Source organism: Mobula hypostoma, chromosome 11 (assembly GCF_963921235.1).
Source record: "Mobula hypostoma chromosome 11, sMobHyp1.1, whole genome shotgun sequence".
Taxonomy (NCBI): domain Eukaryota; kingdom Metazoa; phylum Chordata; class Chondrichthyes; order Myliobatiformes; family Myliobatidae; genus Mobula; species Mobula hypostoma.
Window position 1 is genome coordinate 78,174,774 of NC_086107.1, and position 26,751 is coordinate 78,201,524.

The 26,751-nt window shown below is 43.7% G+C and overlaps 1 protein-coding gene across 1 annotated transcript in view; it reads left to right on the top strand.

Moving 5' to 3' along the window:
* LOC134353480 (mucin-2-like) overlaps window positions 1-26,751 on the top strand; it is a 182,926-nt gene that overhangs the window by 45,258 nt on the left and 110,917 nt on the right. Inside the window, exons 17-22 of the mRNA XM_063061484.1 lie at window positions 211-463; window positions 9,833-9,885; window positions 11,448-11,548; window positions 20,661-20,812; window positions 20,924-21,062; window positions 21,658-21,768. Coding sequence (XP_062917554.1) covers window positions 211-463; window positions 9,833-9,885; window positions 11,448-11,548; window positions 20,661-20,812; window positions 20,924-21,062; window positions 21,658-21,768 — 809 coding nt within the window. The remainder of the gene's footprint in view (window positions 1-210; window positions 464-9,832; window positions 9,886-11,447; window positions 11,549-20,660; window positions 20,813-20,923; window positions 21,063-21,657; window positions 21,769-26,751) is intronic.

Here is a 26,751-nt window from a genome sequence, read left to right on the forward strand (position 1 = left end):
TGAACTGCAATAAGTGTAGAGCATCTTGGATTCTAGGTTCCATGGGCTCTGCATTTTCTCTCTCTCATTTCTGCCCACATATCTCAACCTGTAAATGACTAGCTCTTTCTGCATTCATAATTGACATCGAAATTATTTTTCAAAGAGTTATTGTTTTATAGTTTAAATTTTGGTTGTGGGAGTTCCTCAAATTGTGTTTTGACATTGCAGCAAAATACATCAGTTGTCCAAAAACACTCGTCTACAGCTACAACATGACCAACTGCCACCGTACCTGTCAGTCGCTGGCCACACCAGACAGAACATGTGAGATTGACTTTGAGCTGGTTGATGGGTGTGGTTGCGCCGAGGGAACTTACATGGACGATAATGGGAAATGTGTGGATCCCTCCAGCTGCCCATGCTACTACAGGGGGTCATTCATCCCAGCAGGGGAGGTTGTTCATGAGGACGACACCATATGGTGAGCTTGTATTAAAAGTAATAATTTTATGAACATGAAACTCAAGATGGATGATAACACACGATGGGAGCTGAGTTTGGAGGAATATGTACTTAGTATCATCTCGGATAGAGTAGAATCAGAATCAGAATCTGATTTATATAACTTGAAATTTGTTGTTTTGCAGCAACAGTACAAGGATATAAAATTATAATAAATTCCAAACTAAATAGTGCAACGAAACAGGTATAAAGCAGTAGTGTTCATGGGTGCATGGAATCTAATGCCAGAGGAGAAGAAGCTGTTTCTGAATTACTTCTGGCTTGATCTTCTCAGATGGTAGTATTGAGAAGAGGTGAAGGTCCTCGTTAAAGGCTGCTATCTGTAACATGACGGGTCTGTGACACGACAGGGAGTGAGGAGGGTCAGTGGCACAATGGAGTGAGGAGGTTCAGTGACACGACAGGGAGTGAGGGGGGTCACTGACATGACGGATTAAGGAGGGTCAGTGACACGACAGGGAAAGAGGAAGGTCAGTGACACGATGGAGAGCGAGGAGGGTCAGTGACATGACGGAGTGAGGAGGGTCGGTGACATGACAGGGAGTGAGGATGGTAAGTGACATGACGGAGTGAGAAGGGTCAGTGACATGACAGGGAGAGAGGAGGGTCAGTGACATGATGGAGTGAGGAGGGTCAGTGACACAATGGGGAGTGAGGAAGGTCTGTGACATGACGGAGTGAGGAGGGTCAGTGACACGACAGGGAATGCAGAGGGTGAGTGGCACGATGGAGTGAGGAGGGTGAGTGGCACGACAGGGAGTGAGGAGGGTCAGTGACATGACAGGGAGAGAGGAGGGTCAGTGACACGATGGTGAGGGCGAGGAGGGTCAGTGACATGACGGAGTGAGGAGGGTCAGTGACATGACAGGGAGTGAGGAGGGTCGGTGACACGACAGGGAGTGAGGGGGGTCACTGACATGTCAGAGTGAGGAGGGTCAGTGACATGTCAGAGTGAGGAGGGTCGGTGACACAACGGGGAGTGAGGAGGGTCGGTGACACAACGGGGAGTGAGGAAGGTCTGTGACATGACAGAGTGAGGAGGGTCAGTGACATGACGGAGTGAGGAGGGTCAGTGACATGATGGAGTGAGGAGGGTGAGTGGCATGACAGGGAGTGAGGAGGGTCGGTGACATGACAGGGAGTGAGGAGGGTCTGTGACATGACGGAGTGAGGAGGGTCAGTGACATGATGGAGTGAGGAGGGTCAGTGACACGACAGGGAGTGAAGAGGGTGAGTGGCACGATGGAATGAGGAGGGTCAGTGACATGACGGAGTGAGAAGGGTCAGTCACGTGACAGGGAGAGAGGAGGGTCAGTGACACGATGGCGAGGGCGAGGAGGGTCAGTGACATGACGGAGTGAGGAGGTCAGTGACATGATGAAGTGTGGAGGGTCAGAGACACGACAGGGAGTGAGGAAGGTCTGTGACATGACGGAGTGAGGAGGGTCAGTGACATGACAGGGAGTGAGGAGGGTGAGTGACACAACGGGGAGTGAGGAAGGTCTGTGACATGATGGAGTGAGGAGGGTGAGTGGCACGACAGGGAGTGAGGAGGGTCAGTGACACGATGGAGAGTGAGGAGGGTCAGTGACATGGCGGAGTGAGGAGGGTCAGTGACATGATGAAGTGTGGAGGGTCAGTGAAACGATGGAGAGCGAGGAGGGTTAGTGACACGACAGGGAGTGAGGAGGATCTGTGACATGACGGAGTTAGGAGGGTCAGTAAAATGATGGAGTGACAAGGGTCAGTAACATGACGGAGTGAGGAGGGTCAGTGATACGACAGAGTGAGGACAGTCAGTAACATGACGGAGTGACAAGGGTCAGTGACACGACAGGGAGTGAGGAGGGTCTGTGACACGACAGGGAGTGAGGAGGGTCTGTGACACAACAGGGAGTGACAAGGATCAGTAACACGACAGGGAGTGAGGAGGGTCTGTGACACGACAGGGAGTGAGGAGGGTCAGGTACACGACAGGGAATGAGTAGGGTCAGCAACGTGACAGGGAATGAGTAGGGTCAGCAACGTGACAGGGAGTGAGGAGGGTCTGTGTCACGACAGGGAGTGAGAAAAGTCAGTTTGATTAGATTGTCTTCATTTCAATGCAAGGCACCTGAGAAGTAATGCAGATGAACGCAAGGAATGGAATGTGATATGGGACTGGGATGTTACAGCCCTTTAAGACACTATGACAACACAAGGGGTCAGAATTTGGAGATTAATTTCCTGTACTGCCAGTTAGAAATTTGTATTCTCTCCCTGTAAGCCCTTGGCTTCCTCTGGGTGCTTTGGTATCCTCCTTCTGTCCAAAGACATACCAGATTGTGTTTTAATCAGTCATTGTAAATTGTCTTGCGGTTTGGCTAGAATTAAATGGGGGGCGTGGTGTTGTTGCTGGGATTTTAAATGTGAGTTGTACAGTTCAAAGTCTAAATGTTCCTCTTCCTGCTCTGACCTCAGGGATTGCTAGGATGTTGGAGTTGATCGTTAAGGATGTGGCTTCAGGATACTTCGAGACAGATGATGAAATAGGCCATAGTCAGCATGATTTCCTTCAGGAAAAATCTTGCTTGACAAATCTGATGGAATTCCTTGAAGAAATAACAAGCAGGATAGACAAAGAAGAACTAGATGATATTGTATTCTTGGATTTTCAGAAGGCTTTGAGGTTGCTTAACAAGTTAAAAGCCCATGGTATTACAGGAAAGATGCTGGCATGGATAGAGCATTGGCTGATTGGCAGGAGGAAAAGAATGGGAATAAAGGGATCCTTTTTGGGTTGGCTGCTAGTAACTAGTGGTGTTCCTCAGGGATTTAGGTCTGTGGATCATTGAGACCTCTTCTGTACAAAACATGTACAGAACATGTACACATAAACTCAAGGTGAGCAGGTTTGCTAGAGCTGCTGAGGAGTGTTTAAACTAGGCTGGCATGGAATGACATGGTATCAGTGTGATAGGTCAAAAGATGGAGCTGTTGTTGTAAAGGTAAATGCAATATGTAGAGAGACTGTGAACAAACATAGGCATTGTTAGGGCATGAATATAGTCAATTGTGTGAGTTGAAATTTAATGCATAAGTTTCAGGAACAAGGGTGTTTCAGGAACATTGGTCAGTACACGGATCTACAAAACTGTGGCGATTACAGAGAACACGGCAGGAATGGCTGCTGCATGTTCCAGAGTTTAGAAGTTCCAAAATGAAAAGCAAGGGAGGTAAAAGAGATGGTGGAGTGGTATTGATATCAGGGAAAGTATCACAGGGAGGATGTTGTTGAGGGAGTACTTACTGAGTCACTGTGGGTGGAAGTTACTGCTAGAGGAGATATGATGACTAGAGGTGAGTCCTGATGAAGGGTCTCAGCCTGAATCATCAGCTTTCTATTCTTCTCAATTGATGCTGCCTGACCTGCTGTGTTCTTCCAGCATTCTGTGTGTGTGTTGCTCTGGATTTCCAGCATCTGCAGAATCCCTTGTGGAGAGGAAAAGCTGTACTATATATAGTACTAGGCAATGAACCTGGTCATGTGATAGATCTCTTGAGGGGTGAGTATTTCAGAAAGTGACCAGAACTCCCTGACCTTTAGTATATTTTTGGACAAGGATAGGAGCAGATGGTATAGGAAAGTATTTAATTGGTGGGGTGGGGGGAGTGAAATGTGATGCTATTAGGCAAGAATTTAGGAGCTTAAATTGGGAACATGTGGAGAATATATGTGCAATGGTAGTGAGGCAGCACAGTTAGCGTAACACTGTTACATCACCAACAACCCAAGTTCAATTCCACTGCTGTCTTAAGGTGTTTGTACATAGTTTAAATGTACAAAATAGTTTAAATGCAGTCCATTTATTTTTAGTGGCACATGTTTAAATTCAAACAACATTCTTTACATAGAAACATAGAAAACCTACAGCACAATACAGGCCCTTCGGCCCACAAAGCTGTGCCAAACATGTCCTTACCTTAGAACTACCTAGGCTTACCCATGGCCCTCTATTTTTCTAAGCTCTATGAGTGATTATGCAGAAAGTTTGAAGTTAATAACTCATCAGGGGTGATTGATAAGTTTGTGGCCTCAGGTAGAAGGAGATGAGTTATTAACTTCAAACTTTTTGCATAATCACTCAAAGAGTTGAACTGCATGTGCATGTAACGAGAACTGTATAACTCATCTCCTTCCACCTCAGGCCACGAACGTATCAATCACACCTGCTGTGGACCCTTTCTGGAGGTCCAAGCTCCGTATGCTCCACGACCGCTGGATTAAGTGTGTAAATGTGGAGGGGACTATGTTGAAAAATAAATGTGCTAGGTTTTCTAAAGTTGACCCCTTCTACCCTAGGCCACAAACTTATCAATCACCCCTCATACTAACCCATCCCTCTGCTTCTTCATCCAGGTCATTTATAAAAATCACAAAGAGTTGGGGTCCCAGAACAGATCCCTGAGGCACATCACTGGTCACCAGCTTCCATGCAGAATATGACCCATCTACAACCACTCTTTGCCTTCTGTGGGCAAGCCAGTTCTGGATCCACAAAGCAATGTTCCCTTGGATCCCATGCCTCCTTATTTTCTCAGTAAGCCTTGCATGGGTTACCTTGTCAAATGCGTTGCTAAAATCCATATACACTACATCTACGGCTCTACGTTCATCAATGTGTTTAGCCACATCCTCAAAAAATTCAGTCAGGCTAATAAGGCACGACCTGCCTTTGACAAAGCCAGGCTGACTATTCCTAATCGTAATTTGTAATTTGTAAGACTTTTATAAGATAGAAATTCTCAGTGAGTTTTAATGTGTTTACAGTGAGTTTAATGTGATTGGCATCTCCTTTAGATGGGGTGGAGTTTGTTACGTGTGTTCCAGAAGGTTTCTTGACACAACATGTAGATAAGCCGACAAGAGGTGAGGCTATACTTGATCTGGTATTGGGAAATGAACCTGGCCAGGTGTCAGGTCTCTCAGTGAGGGAGCATTTTGGAGATAGTGATCACAATCCTCTCCAAATGTTCATAAATCCTGCCTCTCAGGATCTTCTCCATCAACTTAGCAACCACTGAAGTAAGACTTACTGGTCTATAATTTCCTGGGCTATCCCTACTCCTTTTCTTGGATAAGGGAACAACATCCACAACCCTCCAATCCTCCAGAACCTCTCCCGTCCTCATTGATGATGCAAAGCTCATCAACAGAGGCTCACCAATCCCTTCCCTCGGTTCTCACAGTCGCCTGGGGTACATCCTGTCCATTCCCAGTGACTTATCCAACATGATGCTGTCCAAAAGCTCCAGCACATCCTCTTCCTTAATATCTACATGCTCAAGCTTTTCAGTCTGTTACAAGTCATCCCTACAATCACCAAGATCCTTTTCCGTAGTGAATACTGAAGCAAAGTATTCATTAGGTACCTCTGCCATCTCCTCTGGTTCCATACACACTTTTCCCCTGTCACACTTTATCAGTCCTATTCTCTCACGTCTTATCCTCTTGCTCTTCACATACTTGTAGAATGCCTTGGGGTTTTCCTTAATCCAATCCGCCAATGCCTTCTCATGGCCTCTTCTGGCTCTCCGAATTTCATTCTTAAATTCCTTTCTGCTAGCCTTATAATCTTCTAGATTCCTATCATTGCCTAGTTCTTTGAACCTTTCGTAAGCTCTTCTTTTCTTCCAGACTAGATTTACAACAGCCTTTGTACACCACTGTTCCTGTACCCTACCATCCTTTCCCTGTCTCATTGGAATATATACACACAGAACACCATGTAAATATGCCCTGAACATTTGTCACATTTCTTCTGTACATTTTCCTGAGAACATCTGTTTCCAATTTATGCTTCCAAGTTCCTGTCTGATAGCCTCATATTTCCCCATACTCGAATTAAACACTTCCCTATCCCTCTCCAATGCTATGGTAAATAAAGAAGACAGAATTGTGATCACTATCTCCAAAATGCTCCCTCAGATCAATACCAGATCAAGTATAGCCTCACCTCTTGTCGGCTTATCTACATGTTGTATCAAGAAACCTTCTGGAACACACGTAACAAACTCCACCCCATCTAAAGGAGATGCCAATCACATTAAACTCACTGTAAACACATTAAAACTCACTGAGAATTTCTATCTTATAAAAGTCTTACAAATTACAAACTATTTCTAACATACAAAAGATTTCAAAAACACAGGTACAATTACTATAAGCTAAAGAGACAGACCAATGATGCAGACGAACGAGCCATCTATTGAAGAATTGGAACCAGAGGGATAGATTTTAGTTCACTCTGCATTTCTGTCATTCTTCTTGATATTCTTGAATTATTCTTAAAACGCCTGGACTGCTTTCTACATTTATACTGTTTCTTTGCCATTTGAGTGAGTTCACATGTGTGTGATACCCTTTTTATACAAATGGTCTAAAGGCTTCTTAGAGACAGAAATCCCAGGTATTCATAATTAATGTTGTGAGGCTGACTCCACAAGTACACAGATCTTCCAACTTACTAATGTATCACCCATTTGAAATACTAAGTGATATTGTCCTTCTGGTCTGCAAGCTTCCTTGAACCTTAAGAACTTATCCAGTGCTGTCTGTTTTGAGACAAGCCCAATTGCCATAGCCATTGTCTTATAATGCACCTGTTGAAAAGCCCATGCTGTGGCCCAACATCCTGCTTTCCATAGACAGTGTTTCTGTTTGCAAAGCTATCTATTCAACTTCAAACTGATTATTGCTTGCCATTTACACTAAAAACTTAAGTCTAGCTCCCATTTATGAACAGCACCGAAACAAAGCATATAGTTGGATAAGTAAATAAAATACATAAGCTGAACATCTGTAGTAGTAAGTAAGTTGCAAGAGGGGACACTGAGGGATAAAATGTACAAGTACCTGGAAAGACAGGATGATTAAGGATAGGCAGCAAGGCTTTGTACGCAGAAGATCATGTCTTTCAAATCTGAGCTTTTTGAAGAAAGTCATAGAGGGCAGAAGTATAGAAACAATAGGGACTCTGTAAGGTCTTTGATAAGGTTCTGCATACAGGGCTATTAAGGAAACTTAGCGAGCTAGTGAATTGCATATATAGTTGTTCTGATGGAGGGAAGAAGAGGATCATTGTGGAAAATTGTTTTTTGGATTGGAGGGCCATGTCTTATCCAGGACTTAGTGCTAAACCCATTGTCATTTGTCATTGACTTGAATAAAAACATACAATGCATGGTTATGCAACACACATCAAAGTTGCTGGTGAACGCAGCAGGCCAGACAGCATCTCTAGGAAGAGGTACAGTCGACGTTTCAGGCCAAGACCCTTCGTCAGGACTCAATTTACTATGTTTGCAGATAATGTTAAAATAGGTGTTGTTGTTGAGAGTGAGGATGGTTATCAGTAATTACAGTGGTATCTTGAGCTAGGTCGGTGTTGGGAATCAGGAATTACAATTGGTGTTGGAGTATTTCTTTTTACATCATTTGGATGACAGAACTGATGGCTTTGGGGCCAGATCTGAAGATGATACAAAGATAGATGGAAGGGCAGGTGGTGTTGAGGAACCAGAAGGATGCTTTAGGAAAATAGGCAAAGAAGAGTCAAATGGAATACAGTGTTGGGAAGTGCATGGTCGTTCACTTTAGTAGAAGGGTCAGAAGTGCAGACTATTTTTTTAAGCAGGCAAAATTTTCAAAACTCTGAGGTGCAAAGGGATTTGGGAGTCCTCGTGAAGGATTCATGAAAGGTTAACTTGTAAGTTCAGTCAGTGGTGAGGAAAGCTAATGCAACATTGGCATTCATTTCAAGAGGAGTAGAATATAACAGCAAGAACGTAATGCGGAGGCTTTATAAGGCACTGGTGAGGCCTCAAATGGAGTATTGTGAGCATTTTTTGGGTCCCTTATCTAAGAAAGGATGTGCTAACATTGGAGAGCATTCAGAGGAGGTTCAAGAAAATGAAAGGTTTATTGTATGACGAGAGATTGAAGGCCTGTAATCACTCAAAGAATTAGAAGAAATGGAATTTTAGAAGAATGAGCAGGGATCTCATTGAAGTGTATTGAATGTTGAAAGGCCTCGATGGAGTGGATGTGAAGAGATGTTTCCCATAGTGGGGGAACATAGGACCCGAGGGAACAGCATCAAAATAGAAATATGTCTATTTAGAATGGAGATGAGAAGGAATTTCTTTAGACAGAGGGTGGTGAGTTTATGGAATTCGTTGTCACAGGCAACTATGAAAGCTAGGTCACTGGTTAAATTTAAGATGTTGGTAGGTTCTTGATTGTCGCTTGAAAGGTTATGGGGAGAAGGCAGGAGAATGAGAGGGAAAATAGATCAGGCTTGATGAAAAGGTGGCAACAAACACAAAATACTGGAGGAACTCTATGGAACTCAGGCAGCATCTATGGAAAAGAGTACAGTCAACATTGCTGAAGGGTCTCAGCCGAAATGTTGACCGTACTCTTTTCCATAACGCTGCCTGGCCTGCTGAGTTCTTCCAGCATCTTGTTTGTCTTGCTTGGATATCCAGCGGCTGCAGATTTTCTTTTGTTTGTGATGAAATGGTGGAGTAGATTTGATGGACTGAATGGCCTAATTCTGCTCCTATCTCTTATGGTCTTATGGTTTTTTTTGAGTAAGTGGTTTGAGGAATGGCAAATAGAGTTAAATTGGGATAAGTGAGAAGCACTGCAGTTTGTGAAGACAAGTGAGATTAAGCCTTTCACAATGAATGACAGGGCCCTGGGGAATGTTGTAGAACAGAGTACAGTTAACTGGTTCCCTGAAAGTGCTGTCACAGATGGACTTTTGGAACACTGGTCTTTATCAGTCAGGGTACTGAGTACAGAAATTGTAATGTGACGTTGCAGTTCATGGGGCCACATTTGGAAAATTGTGTTAGTGTTCTCCATATCCTTCTCTTCCACATTCTACCAAAATTTTATTCACTCTATTTTAAGTACATCAATTGATCCAGCAACTGGGTAAGGATTTTCACAGGTTCACCACTCTCTCAGTTCCCTTCTAACACTGTGCTCTAGTTTGAACATCTCCCATCAATGATATATATGAATTCTGTGAATTCTGAATTTAGGGCACTACAACAATGTAGTATTTAGTGTCAGCGATCAGGGTCCAATTCCAACACTGTCAGTTAAGGAGCTTTTATGTTTGTCCATGGGTTTCTTCCAGGTTTCTTCCTATATTCCAAAGATGTGACAGATGAATAGATTGATTGGTCACATGGGTGTAATTGGGTGGTGTGGGCTTGTTGGGCCAGAAGAGCCTGTACTGTATCTAAATAAATAAATCTTGTTCTTATATTGTAGCACCTGCAATATGGGGAAACTTGAATGTATTGGAAAAGATTTAACTTCCCAAGGTAATGTATTGAAAAAGAGTAACTTTTCAAAGAGAAATATAAGTTCAAAGTACATTTATTATCAAAGTTTTTACAGTATACTGTATATATCCTTGAGATTCGTCTTCTTGCAGGCAGCTACAAAACAAAGAGACACTAGAGAACCCCTTCAAAAAACCCAGACCACAAAATCATCAAACAACCAATGTGTGAAATAAAGAACAAATGGTGCAAACAATAAAAAAGGAAACAAATAACACACAGGAAATTAACTGCAGAATCCCTGAAAGTGAGCCCACAGCCACAGAGCCAGTTCAGTGCTATAATGAGTGCCAATGGTTGAGACCACAGTCACCGGATCAGTTCCGTGCTGTGATGAGTGCCAATGGTTGCAGGCTCCAGTCACAGAGTCAGTTCAGAGCTGTGATGGGTGCCAATAGTTGAGGCCACTGTCACAGGGTCAGTTCAGAACTGTGGTGGGTGCCAATGGTTGCAGGCTACAGCCACAGAGCTGTGATGGGTGTCAATAGTTGCAGGCTACAGTCACAGAGCCCCTTCAGTGCAGTGATGGGTGCCAACGGTTGAGACCACAGCCACTGGTCAGTTCAGAACTGTGATGAGTGCCAACGTTTGAGACTACAGCCACAGAGCCAGTTCAGTGCTGTAATGAGTGCCAATGGTTGCAGGCCACAGCCCAGGTCAGTTTAGTGCTGTGATGTCTGCCGATGGTTGCAGGCTGCAGTCACAGAGTCATTTCAGTGCTGTGATGGATGCGGATGGTTGCAGGCTACAGTCACATAGTGTGTTCAGAGCTGGAGCACCTTGAGCAAATCATGCAAGTAGTTTTAAAAAAGTATACAATAATACATGGAACCTGAAATGCAGAGTCTTCAGTCAGCACTGAGGTGAGTGAAGCTGGTCCAGGAGCGCAATGTGTGCAAGTCATAGCACAGAAACTCTACAGCTGCAGATCAAGTTTGCTGAAATGTCTTGATCAAATCATATATAAAAAAAGTAAACAAAGACACATGGAACATGAACTCACACAAAATGCTGGTGGAATGCAGCAGGCCAGGCAACATCAATAGGAAGAAGTACAGTCGATCTTTCGGGCCAAGACCCTTATTCAGGACTAACTGAAAGAAGAGATAATTACACCAGCATTTTGTGTGTGTTGCTTGAATTTCCAGCATCTGCAGATTTTCTCCTGTTTACATGGAACATGAACTGCTGTCCCCGAAAGTGAATTACAGTTCTGGTGATTTTAATCTTGACTGATGTTTTAATCAGTGTGGAGTAGTGGAGCCGACCACTGGTTTGTGATCTACCATCATCTTTGTCGTAGCTCCACTGGGTGATCGCAGAAGTCCCAGATCATTTAGTCAGCTTTAAAGTACATGCTTAAAAGGGAAATTATAGGCTGCAACCTGCAGTAAATGCAGTTCACAAGATGTTTATCCAGAAAATAAAGGGTATCAAGTTGTTTTGTGAACCATCTGCAACATGTTGCTGTTGATCACTGGTACCATCTTTCTCCATTTTTTCTCATTATTCATAGATTGATGTTTGTCTTTGCTTTGCAGAATGTGTGGCTCCCATGATTTACTTTGACTGCAATAATGCTTCAGCTGGCAGCACTGGCACAGAATGTCAGAAGAGTTGTCAAATCCTGGACATGGAGTGTGTAAGTGCAAGTATACTGTCACACAGCAGAGTGCTATAATGTGCTTGATAGAAATAAAACAGTATTGGCATCACACGTCCCTCACAAAGCCATGTTGACCGTCCCTAATGCTTCTGCAAATACTTGTAAATCCTATCCTAAGGAATACTGTCTATTGCCTACATCTGAAGTAAGAGTCAATTTTCTATAATTCTCAGAATTATAACCCTTATGGAACAAAGTTACAATATTTGTCATCCTCCAATCCTCTGATACTACTCTTGTGGCATTGTCAACACCTCAGTGATCTCTTGGGGTAAATCCTAATGTTTTTCAAAAGCTCCAATGCTGCATCTTTCTTAACCTTAACATGCTCCAGTACATTAACCCGTTCTACGCTAACCACACATTTCTCAAGGTCCCTCTCACTGGTAAACACCCTCTTCATCCCAGAATAGTCCTTTTCCCACTCTTGTCATCCTCCTATTCTTCATGTACATTTAAAATGCTTTGGGGTTACCCACCAAGCCATTCGCATATCGCCTACCAGTTCTCCTAATTCCCTACTTAAGCTCCTTTCTGGCTACTTAACAACTCTCAAGAGTCCTGCCTGATTTTTGCTTCCTGTTCCTTCAATATGCTTTCTTCTTTCTCTTGATGAGATATTCCAGCTCTCTTGTCAACCATGTATCCATCACCTTACCATCTTTTCTCTGTCTCAATGGGACAAGGCTATTCAGAACCCTATGCAAGGGCCCCCTAAACAGCCTCCATATTTCCGCTCTGCACTTTCCGGAAAATATCTGCACTCTTAAGTTCCTGCCTACATAATACTTTCATCATTTCTTCCAATTAAATACTTCCCGTTCCACCTGCCTTGTCCATGTCTATGCTAAATGTTGGGGAAGTCTTTTGCATGAGGAATATATAAGCACTCATTTACAATATCGCACTTCTCGGGTCTCAAAGAATCATAGAGATATAGAACACCACAGCACAGAAACAGCCCTTCAGCCCATCTAGTCTGTACTAAACTATTAATCCACCTTGTCCCATCGACCTCCACCCAGACCATTGCTCGCTGTACCTCTGCCATCCATTTACATATCCAAATTGCACTTAAATGCTGAAATCAAACCCCTATTCATCTCTTCCGCTGGCAGCTCGTTCCACAGTCTCACTATTCTGAGTGAAGAAGTTCTCCCTCATGTTCCCCTTAAACATTTCACCTTTGACCCTTAACCCATGACCTCTAGTTCTAGTTTCACCAACCTCTGTGGAAAAAAAAACTGTTTGAAGTCATCTATCTAAACACTTCATAATTTGTAAACCTCGATCAAAGCTCTCCTCATTTTCCTATGCTCTAGTCCTACCCTATTCAACCCTCTCCTGCAAGTTGTGTCCTCTAGTCTTGGCAACATCCTTGTACATTACCTCTGCATTCTTTCAATCTTATTGACATCTTTCCTGCAGGTAGCTGACCAGTGCTGCACACAATACTCCAAGTTAGGGCTCACCAACATCTTGCACAATTTCAACATTACAGCCCATCTCCTGTACTCAATATGACCTAATTATGAAGGCCAATGTCCCTATCTGCCTATGATGCCACTTTGAAGGAATTTTGGATCTGTATTCCTTATACTGCACTCCTCAATGCCCTACTGCTCACTATCTAAGTGCTACCCCTCTCAAAATGCAACACCTCATACACTTGTCTGCATTAAATTTTATCTGCCAACTTTCCAGCTGGGCCAGATCCCATTACAAGCTCTGATGGTCTTCCTCGCTGTCCACTACCACCCTCAATCTTCCTATCATCTATGAATTTGCTGATCCAGTTTGCCACATTATCATCCAGATTGTTGATACAGATGACAAACAACTTACCCAGCACCGACCGCCGTGGCACACCACTAGTCACCGGCCTCCAGTCAGAGAGGCAACCATCTACTACAACCCTCTGGCTTCTTCTGCAAAGCCAATGTCTAATCCAATTTGCTACCTCATCTTGAATGCCAAGCGACTGAACCTTCTTGGTCAGCCTCCTATGTGAGACTTTGTCAAAGGCCTTGAAGTCCCTGTCTCCACTGTCTTACCTTCATCAGCTTTCCCAGTAACTGTCTCAAAAGTCTGTATAAGATTAGTTAGATATAACCTATCATGCATAAACCCAAGTCAACTATCCCTATTCAGTCCTGTCTATCCAAATACTTATATATATCTGATTTCTTAGAATATCTTCTAATAATTTGCCCACTACTGATGTCAGGCCTACTGGCCTATAATTTCCCTGCTTATTCTTAGAGCCTTTCTTAAACAATGGAACAACATTAGCCATCCTCCAGTCCTCCGGCACCTCACCCATGGCTAAATACATTTTAAATATCTCTGCTAGGGCCCCTGCTATTTCTGTACTAGCCTCACAGATCCAAGGGAACACTTTGTCAGGGCCCAGACCTCACTGCTACTTTGCATCATTTGTATAGACTTGTGTCTGTTTCTCAAGTAAATACAGATACAAAAAATCCATTTAAGATCTCCCCATCTCTTTCAGCCCCAGACATAGACAACTACTCAGATCTTCAAGTTGATCTAGTTTGTCCTTTGCCATCCTTTTGCTCTGAATATATCTGTCGAAACCTTTGAGATTCTCGAGCAACCTCACACCCTCATTAAGCCCTCCTGATCTCCTTCTCAAGTGTAATCTGCATTTCTTATATGCCTCAATATCTTATTTGATCCATCCTACCTATACCTTTTATGCACCTCCTCCTCCTCTTAACCAGGGCCTCAATGTGTCTCAAAAACCAAAGGAACACTCACACACTCAAACACTCACTCACATCTGCAGATTATTTTGTGTTCTCAAAAACAGTTTCTAAATCTGTCATCCTTGCCTGTTAATTCTGAAGGAAAATATAAACTCTGTATCCTCAACATTTTACATTTAAGACCATAAGACAAAGGAGCAGAAGTCAGCCATTCGGCCCATCGAGTCTGCTCCACCATTTTATCATGAGCTGATCCATTCTCCCATTTAGTCCCACTCCCCCACCACCATAACCTTTGATGCCCTGGCTACTCAGATACCTATCAATCTCTGCCTTAAATACACCCAATGACTTGGCCTCCACTGCAGCCCGTGGCAACAAGTTCCATAGATTCACCACCCTCTGGCTCAAAAAATTTCTTCGCATTTCTGTTCTTCAATCATTAGGTCATGCCCTCTCGTACTAGACTCGCCCATCATGGGAAACAACTTTGCCACATCCACTCTGTCCATGCCTTTCAACATTCGAAATGTTTCTATGAGGTCTCCCCTCATTCTTCTAAACTCCAAGGAATACAGTCCAAGAGCGGACCTTCAACTTATCAAGCACATATTTGCCAGAAAACAGCCCAATCCACATTTACCAGATCCTTTCTGATACATCAAAATTGGCCTTTCTCCAATTTAGAATCTCAACCCGAGGACCAATCTATCATCCTCCATAATTATCTTGAAACTAATAGATTATGATCACTAGTTTCAAAGAGTTTCCCTACACCTGTTCTGTCTCATTCCCTAATAGGAGATTCAATATTACACTCGCTAGTTTATCAATATCAGAATACGCTCTTTGACTGAACTAGTCCATACCAACCAAGATTCCCATCAATGCTAATTTGACTTGAACATAGAACATAGAATAGTACAGCACGGTACAGACCCTTCAGCTCACAATGTTGTGCCGACCCTCAAACCTTGCCTCCCATATGACCCCCGCACCTTAAATTCCTCCATATACCTGTCTAGTAGTCTCTTAAATTTCACGAGTTTATCTGCCTCCACCACTGACTCAGGCAGTGTATTCCATGCACCAACCACTCTCTGAGTAAAAAACCTTCCTCTAATATCCCCCTTGAACTTCCCACCTCTTACCTTAAAGCCATGTTCTCTTATATCGAGCAGTGGTGCCCTGAGGAAGAGGTGTTGGCTGTCCACTCTGTCTATTCCTCTTAATATTTTGTATACCTCTATCATGTCTCCTCTCATCCTCCTTCTCTCCAAAGAGTAAAGACCCAGCTCCCTTAATCTCTGATCATAATGCATGCTCTCTGAACCAGTGTTCAGACCTTTCCAATGCCTCCACATCCTTCCTATAGTGAGGCGACCAGAACTGGACACAGTACCCCAAGTGTGGTTACTCCACAGAGGTTTATAGAGCTGCATCATTTCCTCTATCCCTCGACTTATGAAAGCTAACACCCCATAAGCTTTCTTAACTACCCCGAGTGAGGCAACTTTCAGGAATCTATGGACATGCACCCCCAGATCCCTCTGCTCCTCCACACTACAAAGTATCCTGCCATTTACTTTGTACTCTGCAAAGTGTACCACCTCACACTCTCTGGGTTGAACTCCATCTGCCACTTCTCAGCCCACTTCTGCATTCTCTCAATGTCTCTCTGCAATCTTCGACAATCCTCTACATTAGCTACAACACCACCAAACTTTGTGTCGTCTGCAAACTTGCCAACCCACCCTTCTACCCCGACATCTAGGTGGTTAATAAAAATCATGAAAAGTAGAGATCCCAGAACCGATCCTTGTGGGACACCACTAGTAACAACCCTACAATCCGAATATACTCCCTCCACCATGACCCTCTGCCTTCTGCAGGCAAGCCAATTCTGAATCCACCTGGCCAAACTTCCCTGGATCCCATGCCTTGTGAATTTCTGAATAAGCCTACCATGTAGAACGTTGTCAAATGCCTTACTAAAATCCACGTAGATCACATCTACTGCACTACCCTCATCTATATGTCTGGTCACCTCCTCAAAGAACTCTATCAGGCTTGTTAGACACGATCTGCCCTTCACAAAGCCATGCTGACTGTCCCTGATCAGACCATGATTCTCTAAATGCCCATAGATCCTATCTCTAAGAATCTTTTCCAACAGCTTTCCTATCACAGGTGTAAGGCTCACTGGTCTATAATTACCCGGACTAACCCTATTACCTTTTTTGAACAAGGGAACAACATTCGCCTCCCTCCAATCCTCCGGATTGTTGTTCCCGTGGACAACAAGGACATAAAGATCCTAGCCAGAGGCTCAGCAATCTCTTCCCTCATCTCATGGAGCAGCCTGGGCAATATTCCGTCAGGCCCCGGGGACTTATCCGTCCTATTGTATTTTAACTCCAACACCTCCTCTTCCTTAATATCAACATGCTCCAGAACATCAACCTCACTCATATTGTCTTCTTCGTCATCAAGTTCCCTCTCATTGGTGAATACCAAAGAATTCATTGAGGACCTTGCTCACTTCCACAGCCTCTGGGCACAACTTCCCGCCTTTATCTTGCAGCGGAGTAGTTTCCACAGATGCTGACCGACCTGCTAAGTTCCTCCAGCATGTTGTGAGTGTTGCTTTGACCCCAGCATCTGCAGAGTATTTTGTGTTTACGATTCGCTACTCCGCTGTGAAGTCTCCTCGAGGTATGCCTACCCTGAAGAAGTTTAAATCTTCCCTTCGGGAGTTCAGTGAGACCCTCTCTCACTGCTCTCCCTCTGTGATCTCCGCCTCTGTCCCACTCTTCGACCATATCCTGAAGTAGACCCGCTACCACAGCCACGTCTCCTTCCTGGGAACGTGTCTCTTTCCCCCATTCCTTCTTCACCTTTCCTACCTATCCCCTCCCTGCTTCCCCTCCTCCACCCCTTTATCTTTCCCCTTACTGATTTTTCACCTGGAACCTACCAGCCTTCTCCTTCCTACCCCAGTTCCCCCGCCTTCTTTATAGAGCCTCTGCCCCTTCCCTGTTCAGTCCTAACGAAGGGTTCCGGCCCGAAACGATGACTGATAGTTTCCACGGATGCTGTCCGACCTGCTGAGTTCCTCCAGCGTGTTGTGAGTGACATAGTACTCCAAATTCAGCCTCAACAATGCCTTATACAACCTCACCATAACATTCCAACTGTTATACTCAATATTTCGATTTATAAAGGCCAATGTACCAAAAGCTCTCTTTACGACCCTATCTACCTATAACGCCACTTTTAGGGAATTTTGTATCTGTATTCCCAGATCCCTCTGTTCTACTGCACTCCTCAGTGCCCTACCAATTACCTTGTATGTTCTGCCTTGGTTTGTTGTTCCAAAGTGTGATACCTGTCTGTATTAAACTCCATCTGCCATTTTTCAGCCCATATTTCCAGCTGGTCTAAATCCCTCTGCAAGCTTTGAAAACCTTCCACACTATCCACTACACCTCTAATTTTTGTATCATTAGCAAATTTGCTGATCCAATTTACCACATTATCATTCAGATCATTGATATGGATGACAAATAACAATGGACCCAGTAAAAACGGGTGAGGTGCCAAAATAGATACCGGCATTTTAAATATATCTGCCAGGGCCCCTGCAATTTCAACACTAGTCTTCTTCAAGGTCCGAGGGAATACCCTGTCAGGTCCTGGGGATTTATCTACTTGTACTTCACATAATTGAAAAATGCTTTGGGGTTTTCCTTTACCCTACTCACCAAGGCCTTCTCATGCCCCTTCATGCTCTCCTCGGCCCCTTCTTAAGCTCCTTTCTTGCTACCCTATATTCCTCAGTAGACCCATCTGATCCTTGCTTCCTAAACCTCATGTATGCTGCCTTCTTCCACCTGACTAGATTTTCCACCTCACTTGTCACCCAAGCTTCCTTCACTGTACCTTTCGTTATCTTCCTCAACGGGACAAATTTATCCCTAACATCCTGCAAGAGATCCCTAAACATCAACCACATGTCCATAGTACATTTCCCTGCAAAAATATCATCTCAATTCAGACCCACAAGTTCTAGCCTTATAGCTTCATAATTTCCTTGCCGAATTAAAAATTTTCCTGTCCTCTCTAATTCTATCCTTTTCCATGATAATGCTGAAGGCCAGGAGCGGTGGTCACTGTCCCCCAGATGCTCACCCATTGAGAGATCTGTGACCTGACGCAGTTCGTTACCTAATACTAGATCTAGTATGGCATTCTCCCCGGTCGGCCTATCAACATACTGTGACAGGAGTCTATCCTGGACACACTTAACAAACTCTGCCCCGTCTAAACCCTTGGAACTAGTCAGATGCTAATCAATATTAGGGAAGTTAAGGTCACCCATGATAACAACCCTGTTATTTTTGCACCTTTCCAAAATCTGCCTCCCAATCTGCTCCTCGATATCTCTGCTGCTTCCATGGGGCCTATAGAATACTCCCAATAGAGTAACTGCTCCCTTCGTTTTCCTGACTTCCACCCATGCTGACTCAAAAGAGGATCCTGCTACAATACCCACCCTTTCTGTAGCTGTAATAGTATCCCTGACCAGTAATGCCACCCCTCCTCCCCTTTCCCCCCTCTCTATCCCTTTTAAAGCACTGAAATCCAGGAATATTGAGAATCCATTCCTGCCCTGGTGCCAGCCAAGTCTCTGTAATGGCCACTACATCATAATTCCATGTATGTATCCAAGCTTTCAGTTCATCACCTTTGTTCCTGATGCTTCTTGCATTGAAGTACACGCACTTTAGCCCTTCTACCTTATTACCTTTACACCCTTTATTCTGCTTCTCTTTCCTCAAAGCCTCTTTATATGATAGATCTGGCTTTACTCCATGCACTTCTTCCACTGCTCTATTGCTCCGGGTCCCATCCCCCTTGCAAATTAGTTTAAACCATCCCGAACCATGCTAGCAAACCTACCTGCAAGGATATTGCTCCCCCTTGAGTTCAGGTGCAACCCATCCAATCTGTGCAGGTCCCACCTTCCCCAGAAGAGATCCCAATGATACAAAAATCTAAAACCCTGCCCCCTGCACCCTCAGCCACACATTCAACTGCCATCTCCTCCAATTCTTACCATCACTATCACGTAGCACTGGCAGCAATCCTGAGAACACCACCCTTGAGGTCCTGTTCTTCAGCCTTCTGCCTAGTTCCCAAAACTCAGACTTCAGTTTGCCCCCATTTGGCCCATATCCTTCCAGATCTTTCCTATACATGTACTTGTCCAAACATCTTTTAGATTCTAATGTACTTGGCTGAATTACTTCACTCTGGGTGAAAATGTTGCCCCCCTCCCTGCCCCCCCCCCGGCCCCCCATGTTCCTGTTAAATCTCTTCTGCCTCATGAACCTATACTTTCTAATTTCTAATTCCCCAACCCTGGGAAAAAGACTATGCACATTGCCCCTATATTTCCCTCTTTATTTTATACACCACTATAAAATCACACCTCAGTCTCCTGTACTCCAATGAAAGAAGTCCCAACTAGTTGAACCTTTTTTCATAACTCAGTTTCTCAAGACATGGCAACATCCTTGTAAATTTCTTCTGCTCTCTTTACAATTTGATGACTTCTTTGGAAGAGCAGTGTGACCAAAATTGAATGCAATATTCCACATGTGGCCTCACCAACATCTTGTACAACTGCAACATAATATCCCAACTTCTGTACTCAGTGTCCTGACTGAAGAAGGCCAGGATGCCAAAACTCTTCTTTACCATCCTGTATACCGATGATGCCATTTCCAGGGAACTATGCACTTGTGCTCCTGGGTCTCTTTGTTCCTCATCACTTCCCAGAATAATGTCAAAGCCTGAGCCTCATTTGTCTTCCCAAAATGCAACTCCTCACACTTAACTGAATTAAACTCCATCACCATTTTCTCTCAGTCTCGAATAAATTCTTAACCTGTGAGTTCTAGTAAGCCCAATAAACCTGAAAACCATAGGGGGGGGGGGCGGAATTAGAATCATAGAAAACCTACAGCACAATACAATCCCTTCGGCCCACAAAGCTGTGCTGAACAAGTGTTTACCTTAGAAATTACCTCGGGTTACCCATAACGTTCTAGTTTTCTGAGCTCCATGTACTTGTCCAGAAGTGTCTTAAAAGACCCTTTCGTATCCGCCTCCACCACTGTCGCCGGCAGCCCATTCCACGCACTCATCAATCTCTGCATAAAAAACTTAACCCCTTTTAGCTTAATTAAATACAATATCAGCTCCACTGCCAGGTTGTTAGCAAAGAACTAAGAATGGAGAATCAAGTACGGAGATCAGATTCTAAATTCAATTCAAAAAAATTGTCTCTGCAGTATACCATGGATTGTGTCTCTGGGTGTGTCTGTCCTCAAGGATTGATCTCTGATGGAAATGGTGGCTGTATTCCCATAAGTGAGTGTCCCTGTACACACAATGGCCACAGTTACAAGTCTGGTGAAATCATAGAAGTGGACTGCAACTCATGGTGTGTAGAACATACTTTTGTTCTTTCTGCTGAGGTAATCCATATGAAGCAAATGAGAAAACTCAGAGCTAATACTTTCTGGTCAGTAAAAATCCTGTTTGCTTTTTTCAGCCAATGTAGCAACAGATCATGGAGCTGCACAGATCAAGATTGCCATGGAATGTGCATGATCTATGGAGATGGGAATTACATCACTTTTGATGGGCAACGCTACACTTTTAATGGAGATTGTGAATATGTAGTTGCACAGGTATTGTTTGACAAATATGTCTTTCATTATTATAAGTAGTTATATTGTAAATACTCTGCCATAGTAGCCATGCTGTGGTAGTGTAGCAGTTAGCCTGACACTGTTACAGCTCAGGGTGTTCCAGAGATGGGAATTTAATTCCGGTGGCATTCTAGAAGGAACCTCTCAACGTCCTCTCTGGAATGTGTGTGTTTTCCCCGGTGCTCCAGTTTCCTCCAAGGTTGTACCAGGTAATTGTTCATTGTAAATTATCCCACAGTTACGTTAGAATTAGTCAGGGTTGTGCGGTTGCTGGGGTGGTGTGGTTAGAAGGGTGGGAATGGCCTATTCCATGCTGTATTGCTAAATAAAATAAATAAAACAAAGTAATTATTTTAATAGACATATATGTGAAATACAGTATATAATGTGAGGTGCTGATGATAAAGTCTGTGTATAGTTTGCTTGAATGCTCCAAATTTTAAAACTTTTTGGACAAAATCTATCCTTTAAGACAAAATAATGTACAATGTACACAATTTTTGAGCCTATATTTGTTTAGTGTCTATATCTGTGGATAGTCTTTAATTCTGACTTTATTCAATGATTGTTTCAGGATTATTGTGGAAACAATCCTAACAATGGAACTTTCAGGATAATCACAGAAAACATCCCTTGTGGTACCACTGGGACAACATGCTCTAAATCAATCAAAATCTTCTTGGGTGTAAGTGTGTAACCTGTGTTACTCCTTCATTGTTCTTTACAGTGGTAAGGTCCAACTAGGAGTGAAAAGATGAGCTTGAAGCTTAGCTATAAACCTGGATACATATGATCATTTCTGAATTATTATCTAAGCTGTGCCGGAAGTCTTCCAGGTATTCATGTCACAATTGATACTCAGTGCTACATGAGGGCATCACTGATGCACCTTCTCTGCTCAACAAGGTGAGATACAGTGTCAGGAAGTGTATCATCATGTAATTTGGGAGAAGAAATGAAAAGATTATCTATTTTCTAAAAGGAGAGAAAATACAAAAATCTGAGGGACAAGGGATTTAGGAGTCCTTGTGCAGGATTCCTTGAAGGTTAATTTGCAGGTTGAGTCTGTGGTGAGGAATGCAAATACAATGTTATCATTCATTTCAAGAGGACTAGAATATAAAAGCAGGGATGTAATGTTGAGACTTTATAAAGCACTGGTGAGGTCTCATTTGGAGTATTGTGAGTAGTTTAGTAAGTTTGTGCTGAAACTGGAGAGGGTTCAAAGGAAATTCACAAAAATGATTCCAGGATTGAATGGCTTGTCATGTGAAGAGTGCTTGATGGCTCTGGGCCTGTACTCACTAGAATTTAGAAGAATGAGGGATGACCTAATTGAAACCTATCGAATAGTGAAAGGCCTTGATAAAGTGGATGTGGAGAGAATGTTTCCTATGGTGGGAGAATCTAAAACCAGAGGACACAACCTCAAAATAGAGAGCATCCTTTTAGAATGGAGATGACGAGGAATTCCTTTAGCCAGAGTGTGGTGAATCTGTGGAATTCTTTGCCACAGGCAGCTGTGGAGGCCACATCTTTATGTATATTTAAGGCAGAGGTTGGTAGATTCTTGATTGTCAGGGTATGAAGTGATGAGGTGGGGGGGAGGGCAGGTGATTGGAGAGGGAAAATGGATCAGTCATGATAAAATGGCAGAGCAGACTCAATGGGCGACATGGCCTAATTCCACTCCTATATCTTATGGCCCTTCTGCGTCAAATTATCCACCATTGTCCCCGTACCAAAAAAGACCATGGTAACATGCCTGAGCAACTGATGTTCTGTCGCACTCATCTCAATAATAAGCAAATGCTTTAAGAGGCTGGTCAGGGATTACACCTGCAACTACCACCCAAACTGGACCCGCTACAATTCACCTACCGACACAACTGATGGACAGATCTACATGTAGAGCCACTGCTCTACATACTGTCCTTACACATCTGGAGAAGAAGGATGCTTATGTGAGAATGCTGTCCTTGGACTACAGTTCAGCATTCAACACCATAGTTCCATCCAGGGTTGACAAGAAACTCAGAGACCTCAGCCTTGACCCTGCATTGTGCAGCTGGATCCTGGACTTCCTCTCAGATCACCTGCAGGTTGTAAGAGTGGGCTCCCTCACCTCCAACCCTCTGACTCTCAATACAGGAGCCCCTCAGGTCTGTGTACTGAGTTCCCTCCTTTACTCCCTGTATACCCATGACTGTATCACCACCCACAGCTTCAATCTACACTACATTGATTGGCCTTATCTCAAACAATAACGAGGTGGCCTACAGGGAAGAAGCCATCTCTCTAACACAGTGGTGTCAAGAAAGCAACCTCTCCCTCAATGTCACAAGAACAAAGGAGCTGGTTGTGGATTACAGGAGGAATGGAGATGGGCTAACCCCTATAGACATCAATGGATCTGTGGTTGAGAGGGTAAACAGCTTTAAGTTCCTTGGCTTCCACATCACCGAGGACCTCATGTGGTCTGTACACACCAGCTGTATGGTGAAAAAGGCACAACAGCACCTCTTTCACCTCAGACAGTTGAGGAAGTTTGGTAAGGGCCCCCAAGTCCTAAGAACTTCCTACAGGGGCACAACTGACAGCATCTTGACTGGCTGCATCACTGCCTGGTATGGGAACTGTTCCTCTTTCAATCGCAGGACTCCACAGAGAGTGGTGCGGACAGCTCAGCACTTCTGTAGTTGCGAACTTCCCATGATTCAGGACATTTACAAGGACAGATGTGTAAAAAGGGCCCATAGGATCATCAGGGACCCAAGTCATCCCAACCACAATCTGTACCATCCGGGGAACGGTACTGCAGCAGAAAAGCCAGGACCAATAGGCTCCGGGATAGCTTCTTCCACCAGGCCATCAGACTGATGAATTCACGCTGATCTGAGTGTACTCTATATTCAAATGATTGTTCTATTTATTATAAATTACTATGATTGCACGTTGCACATTTAGACGGAGACGTAACGTAAAGATTTTTACTCCTCATGTATGTGAAGGATGTAAGAAATAAAGTCAATTCAATTCAATTCTTATATCATCAATCTTCCAATAGCCCTCAGGAGCAGATAGATATTGCATGGGTATTTGCTGCTATTGCAGTTTCTGCTTCATTACAGCTTCCATTCTCAAACACAAAAAATGTTGAGCAGTAATGAATCCATTCACTCAACAGCAGACCATCAGAGAACATTTCTGGTTGTAAATTCCAAGAGAGTTATGACTTCCCACCATATTCACTCCTTGTCAGTGAGTCACACTTATCCCTTATCCTTCAGGGATAGACGAGGGAATTAAATGCAGCATCTCCAAGTTTGCGGATGACATGAAGCTGGGCGGCAGTGTTAGCTGTGAGGAGGATGCTAAGAGGATGCAGGGTGACTTGGATAGGTTAGGTGAGTGGGCAAATTCATGGCAGATGCAATTTAATGTGGATAAATGTGAGGTTATTCACTTTAGTGGCAAGAACAGGAAAACAGATTATTATCTGAATGGTGGCCGATTAGGAAAAGGGGAGGTGCAACAAGACCTAGGTGTCATTGTACACCAGTCATTGAAAGTGGGCATGCAGGTACAGCAGGCGGTGAAAAAGGCGAATGGTATGCTGGCATTCATAGCAAGAAGATTCGAGTACAGGAGCAGGGAGGTACTACTGCAATTGTACAAGGCCTTGGTGAGACCACACCTAGAGTATTGTGTGCAGTTTTGGTTCCCTAATCTGAGGAAAGACATTCTTGCCATAGACGGAGTACAAAGGAGGTTCACCAGATTGATTCCTGGGATGGCAGGACTTTCATATGATGAAAGACTGGATTGGCTAAGCTTATACTCTCTGGAATTTAGAAGATTGAGGGTGGATCTTATTGAAACGTATAAAGTTCTAAAGAGATTGGACAGGCTAGATGTAGGAAGATTGTTCCCGATGTTGGGGAAGTCCAGAACGAGGGGTCACAGTTTGAGGATAAAGGGGAAGCCTTTTAGGACCGAGATGAGGAAAAACTTCTTCACACAGAGAGTGGTGAATCTGTGGAATTCTCTGCCACAGGAAACAGTTGAGACCAGTTCATTGGCTATATTTAAGAGGGAGTTAGATAAGGCCCTTGTGGCTAAAGGGATCAGGGGGTATGGAGAGAAGGCAGGTACAGGGTTCTGAGTTGGATGATCAGCCATGATCGTACTGAATGGCAGTGCAGGCTCAAAGGGCCGAATGGCCTACTCCTGCTCCTATTTTCTATGTTTCTATGTTTCTAATTTGAGAGGTAGATTCTGCTCATTGTGTTCATAGCACCAAACACATCAGATGAGCAAAGTTCTAGTCATAGCCACACCACAGCCAGAACCCGAAGCTGAAAGGAAACTGAATGGATCAGAATGAGATCCAGTGTTTTGTGCCAGATGAGTGCTCCCCTGCCATATTCAGCAGCTAGGATGTCTTTCGTGGAAAATGAAAGTCAAAAACTGCAAATGCTAGAAACTTGAAATAAATAATGAAAATGCTGAATACACTGGCCAGTTCAGGTATTATCTGTAGAGTGAGGAATATCTCAGGTTGAAGACCTTTGCAGTGAATGCAACAAATTAAAAAAAAAACAAATTGCGGAGAGGGTGGGGGTCTGACAGATGGATCAAAACCTTGCTTATATCAAACTTTGGTTAGGCTGCACTTGGGGCATTGTAAGCAACTCTGGTTATGCAGTTACAGGACACTTGTGGAAGCACTGAAAATGATGCAGGAGATGCTTGCCAAGATGTTACCTGGATTAGAGGATTTGAGCTATAAGGAGAGGTCCTTACTGAGGAAGATAATTATCCGAAAATATTAATTCTGCTTTTCTCTCCAAAAACAGTAGTAGTTCCAGTATATCTCAGTTTTTTTGGTGTGTTTGCTTTTATATCAGCACTTCATCTATCCATTTCATTTAGTGCTTTGAATAGCATGAGAGTGCAGCAGTGTTGCTGGTTTGACATTTCTGTTGATGGTATCATACTTTCGACTGAACGCTTTCATTACTTTCTGCACTGTCTATCACCATGTTGCCTTTCAATGATCACTCACAGACCATGGTCTAACTCCAGTGCATTAACGTTCTGCACTGTGTGTTGGGGCTGCTAAGCAGTGTGACAAAAAACCAAGTTATCAGAAGATTGATGCTGATGAGAGAGATAAGAGAGACAAATGGAGAAACGTTCAAAATGTTGATGAGAGAGGAGAGAGAGAACGAAAAGAGACACAGTTCTGAGTATTGACAGACCGGTTGCTTTGAACCTGAACTGTTTGAAGTTTGATGGACAGGCGATACCCCAGCAGGGGGATAAAAGGAACAGGTTCACTAAGGCATGACACACACCGCGAGATCACGAGATAACGAGACCCTGGAAAAGCGGTGTGCCCCCACAAGTTGGTGTGAGTTTGGAGGTCTGGTCGCGGGACCGACCATAGACGCACAGGGTGAAAAGGTACGATCGGCGGGAACCTGGTGTGTGTGTCCGCCCTTGCCTGGGTGCCGGGTTCACCACGGAAGAATGGTCGTATCCGGAATGGAGGGGTCACAGTCAGTGACCACAGAAGACATTAAAAGGGTTCGCCCGAAAGCTAACTGCGGAGAACATCAAAGTCTGTCTGAATCCGATTTGCATATCATCCTTCTCTCTCTCT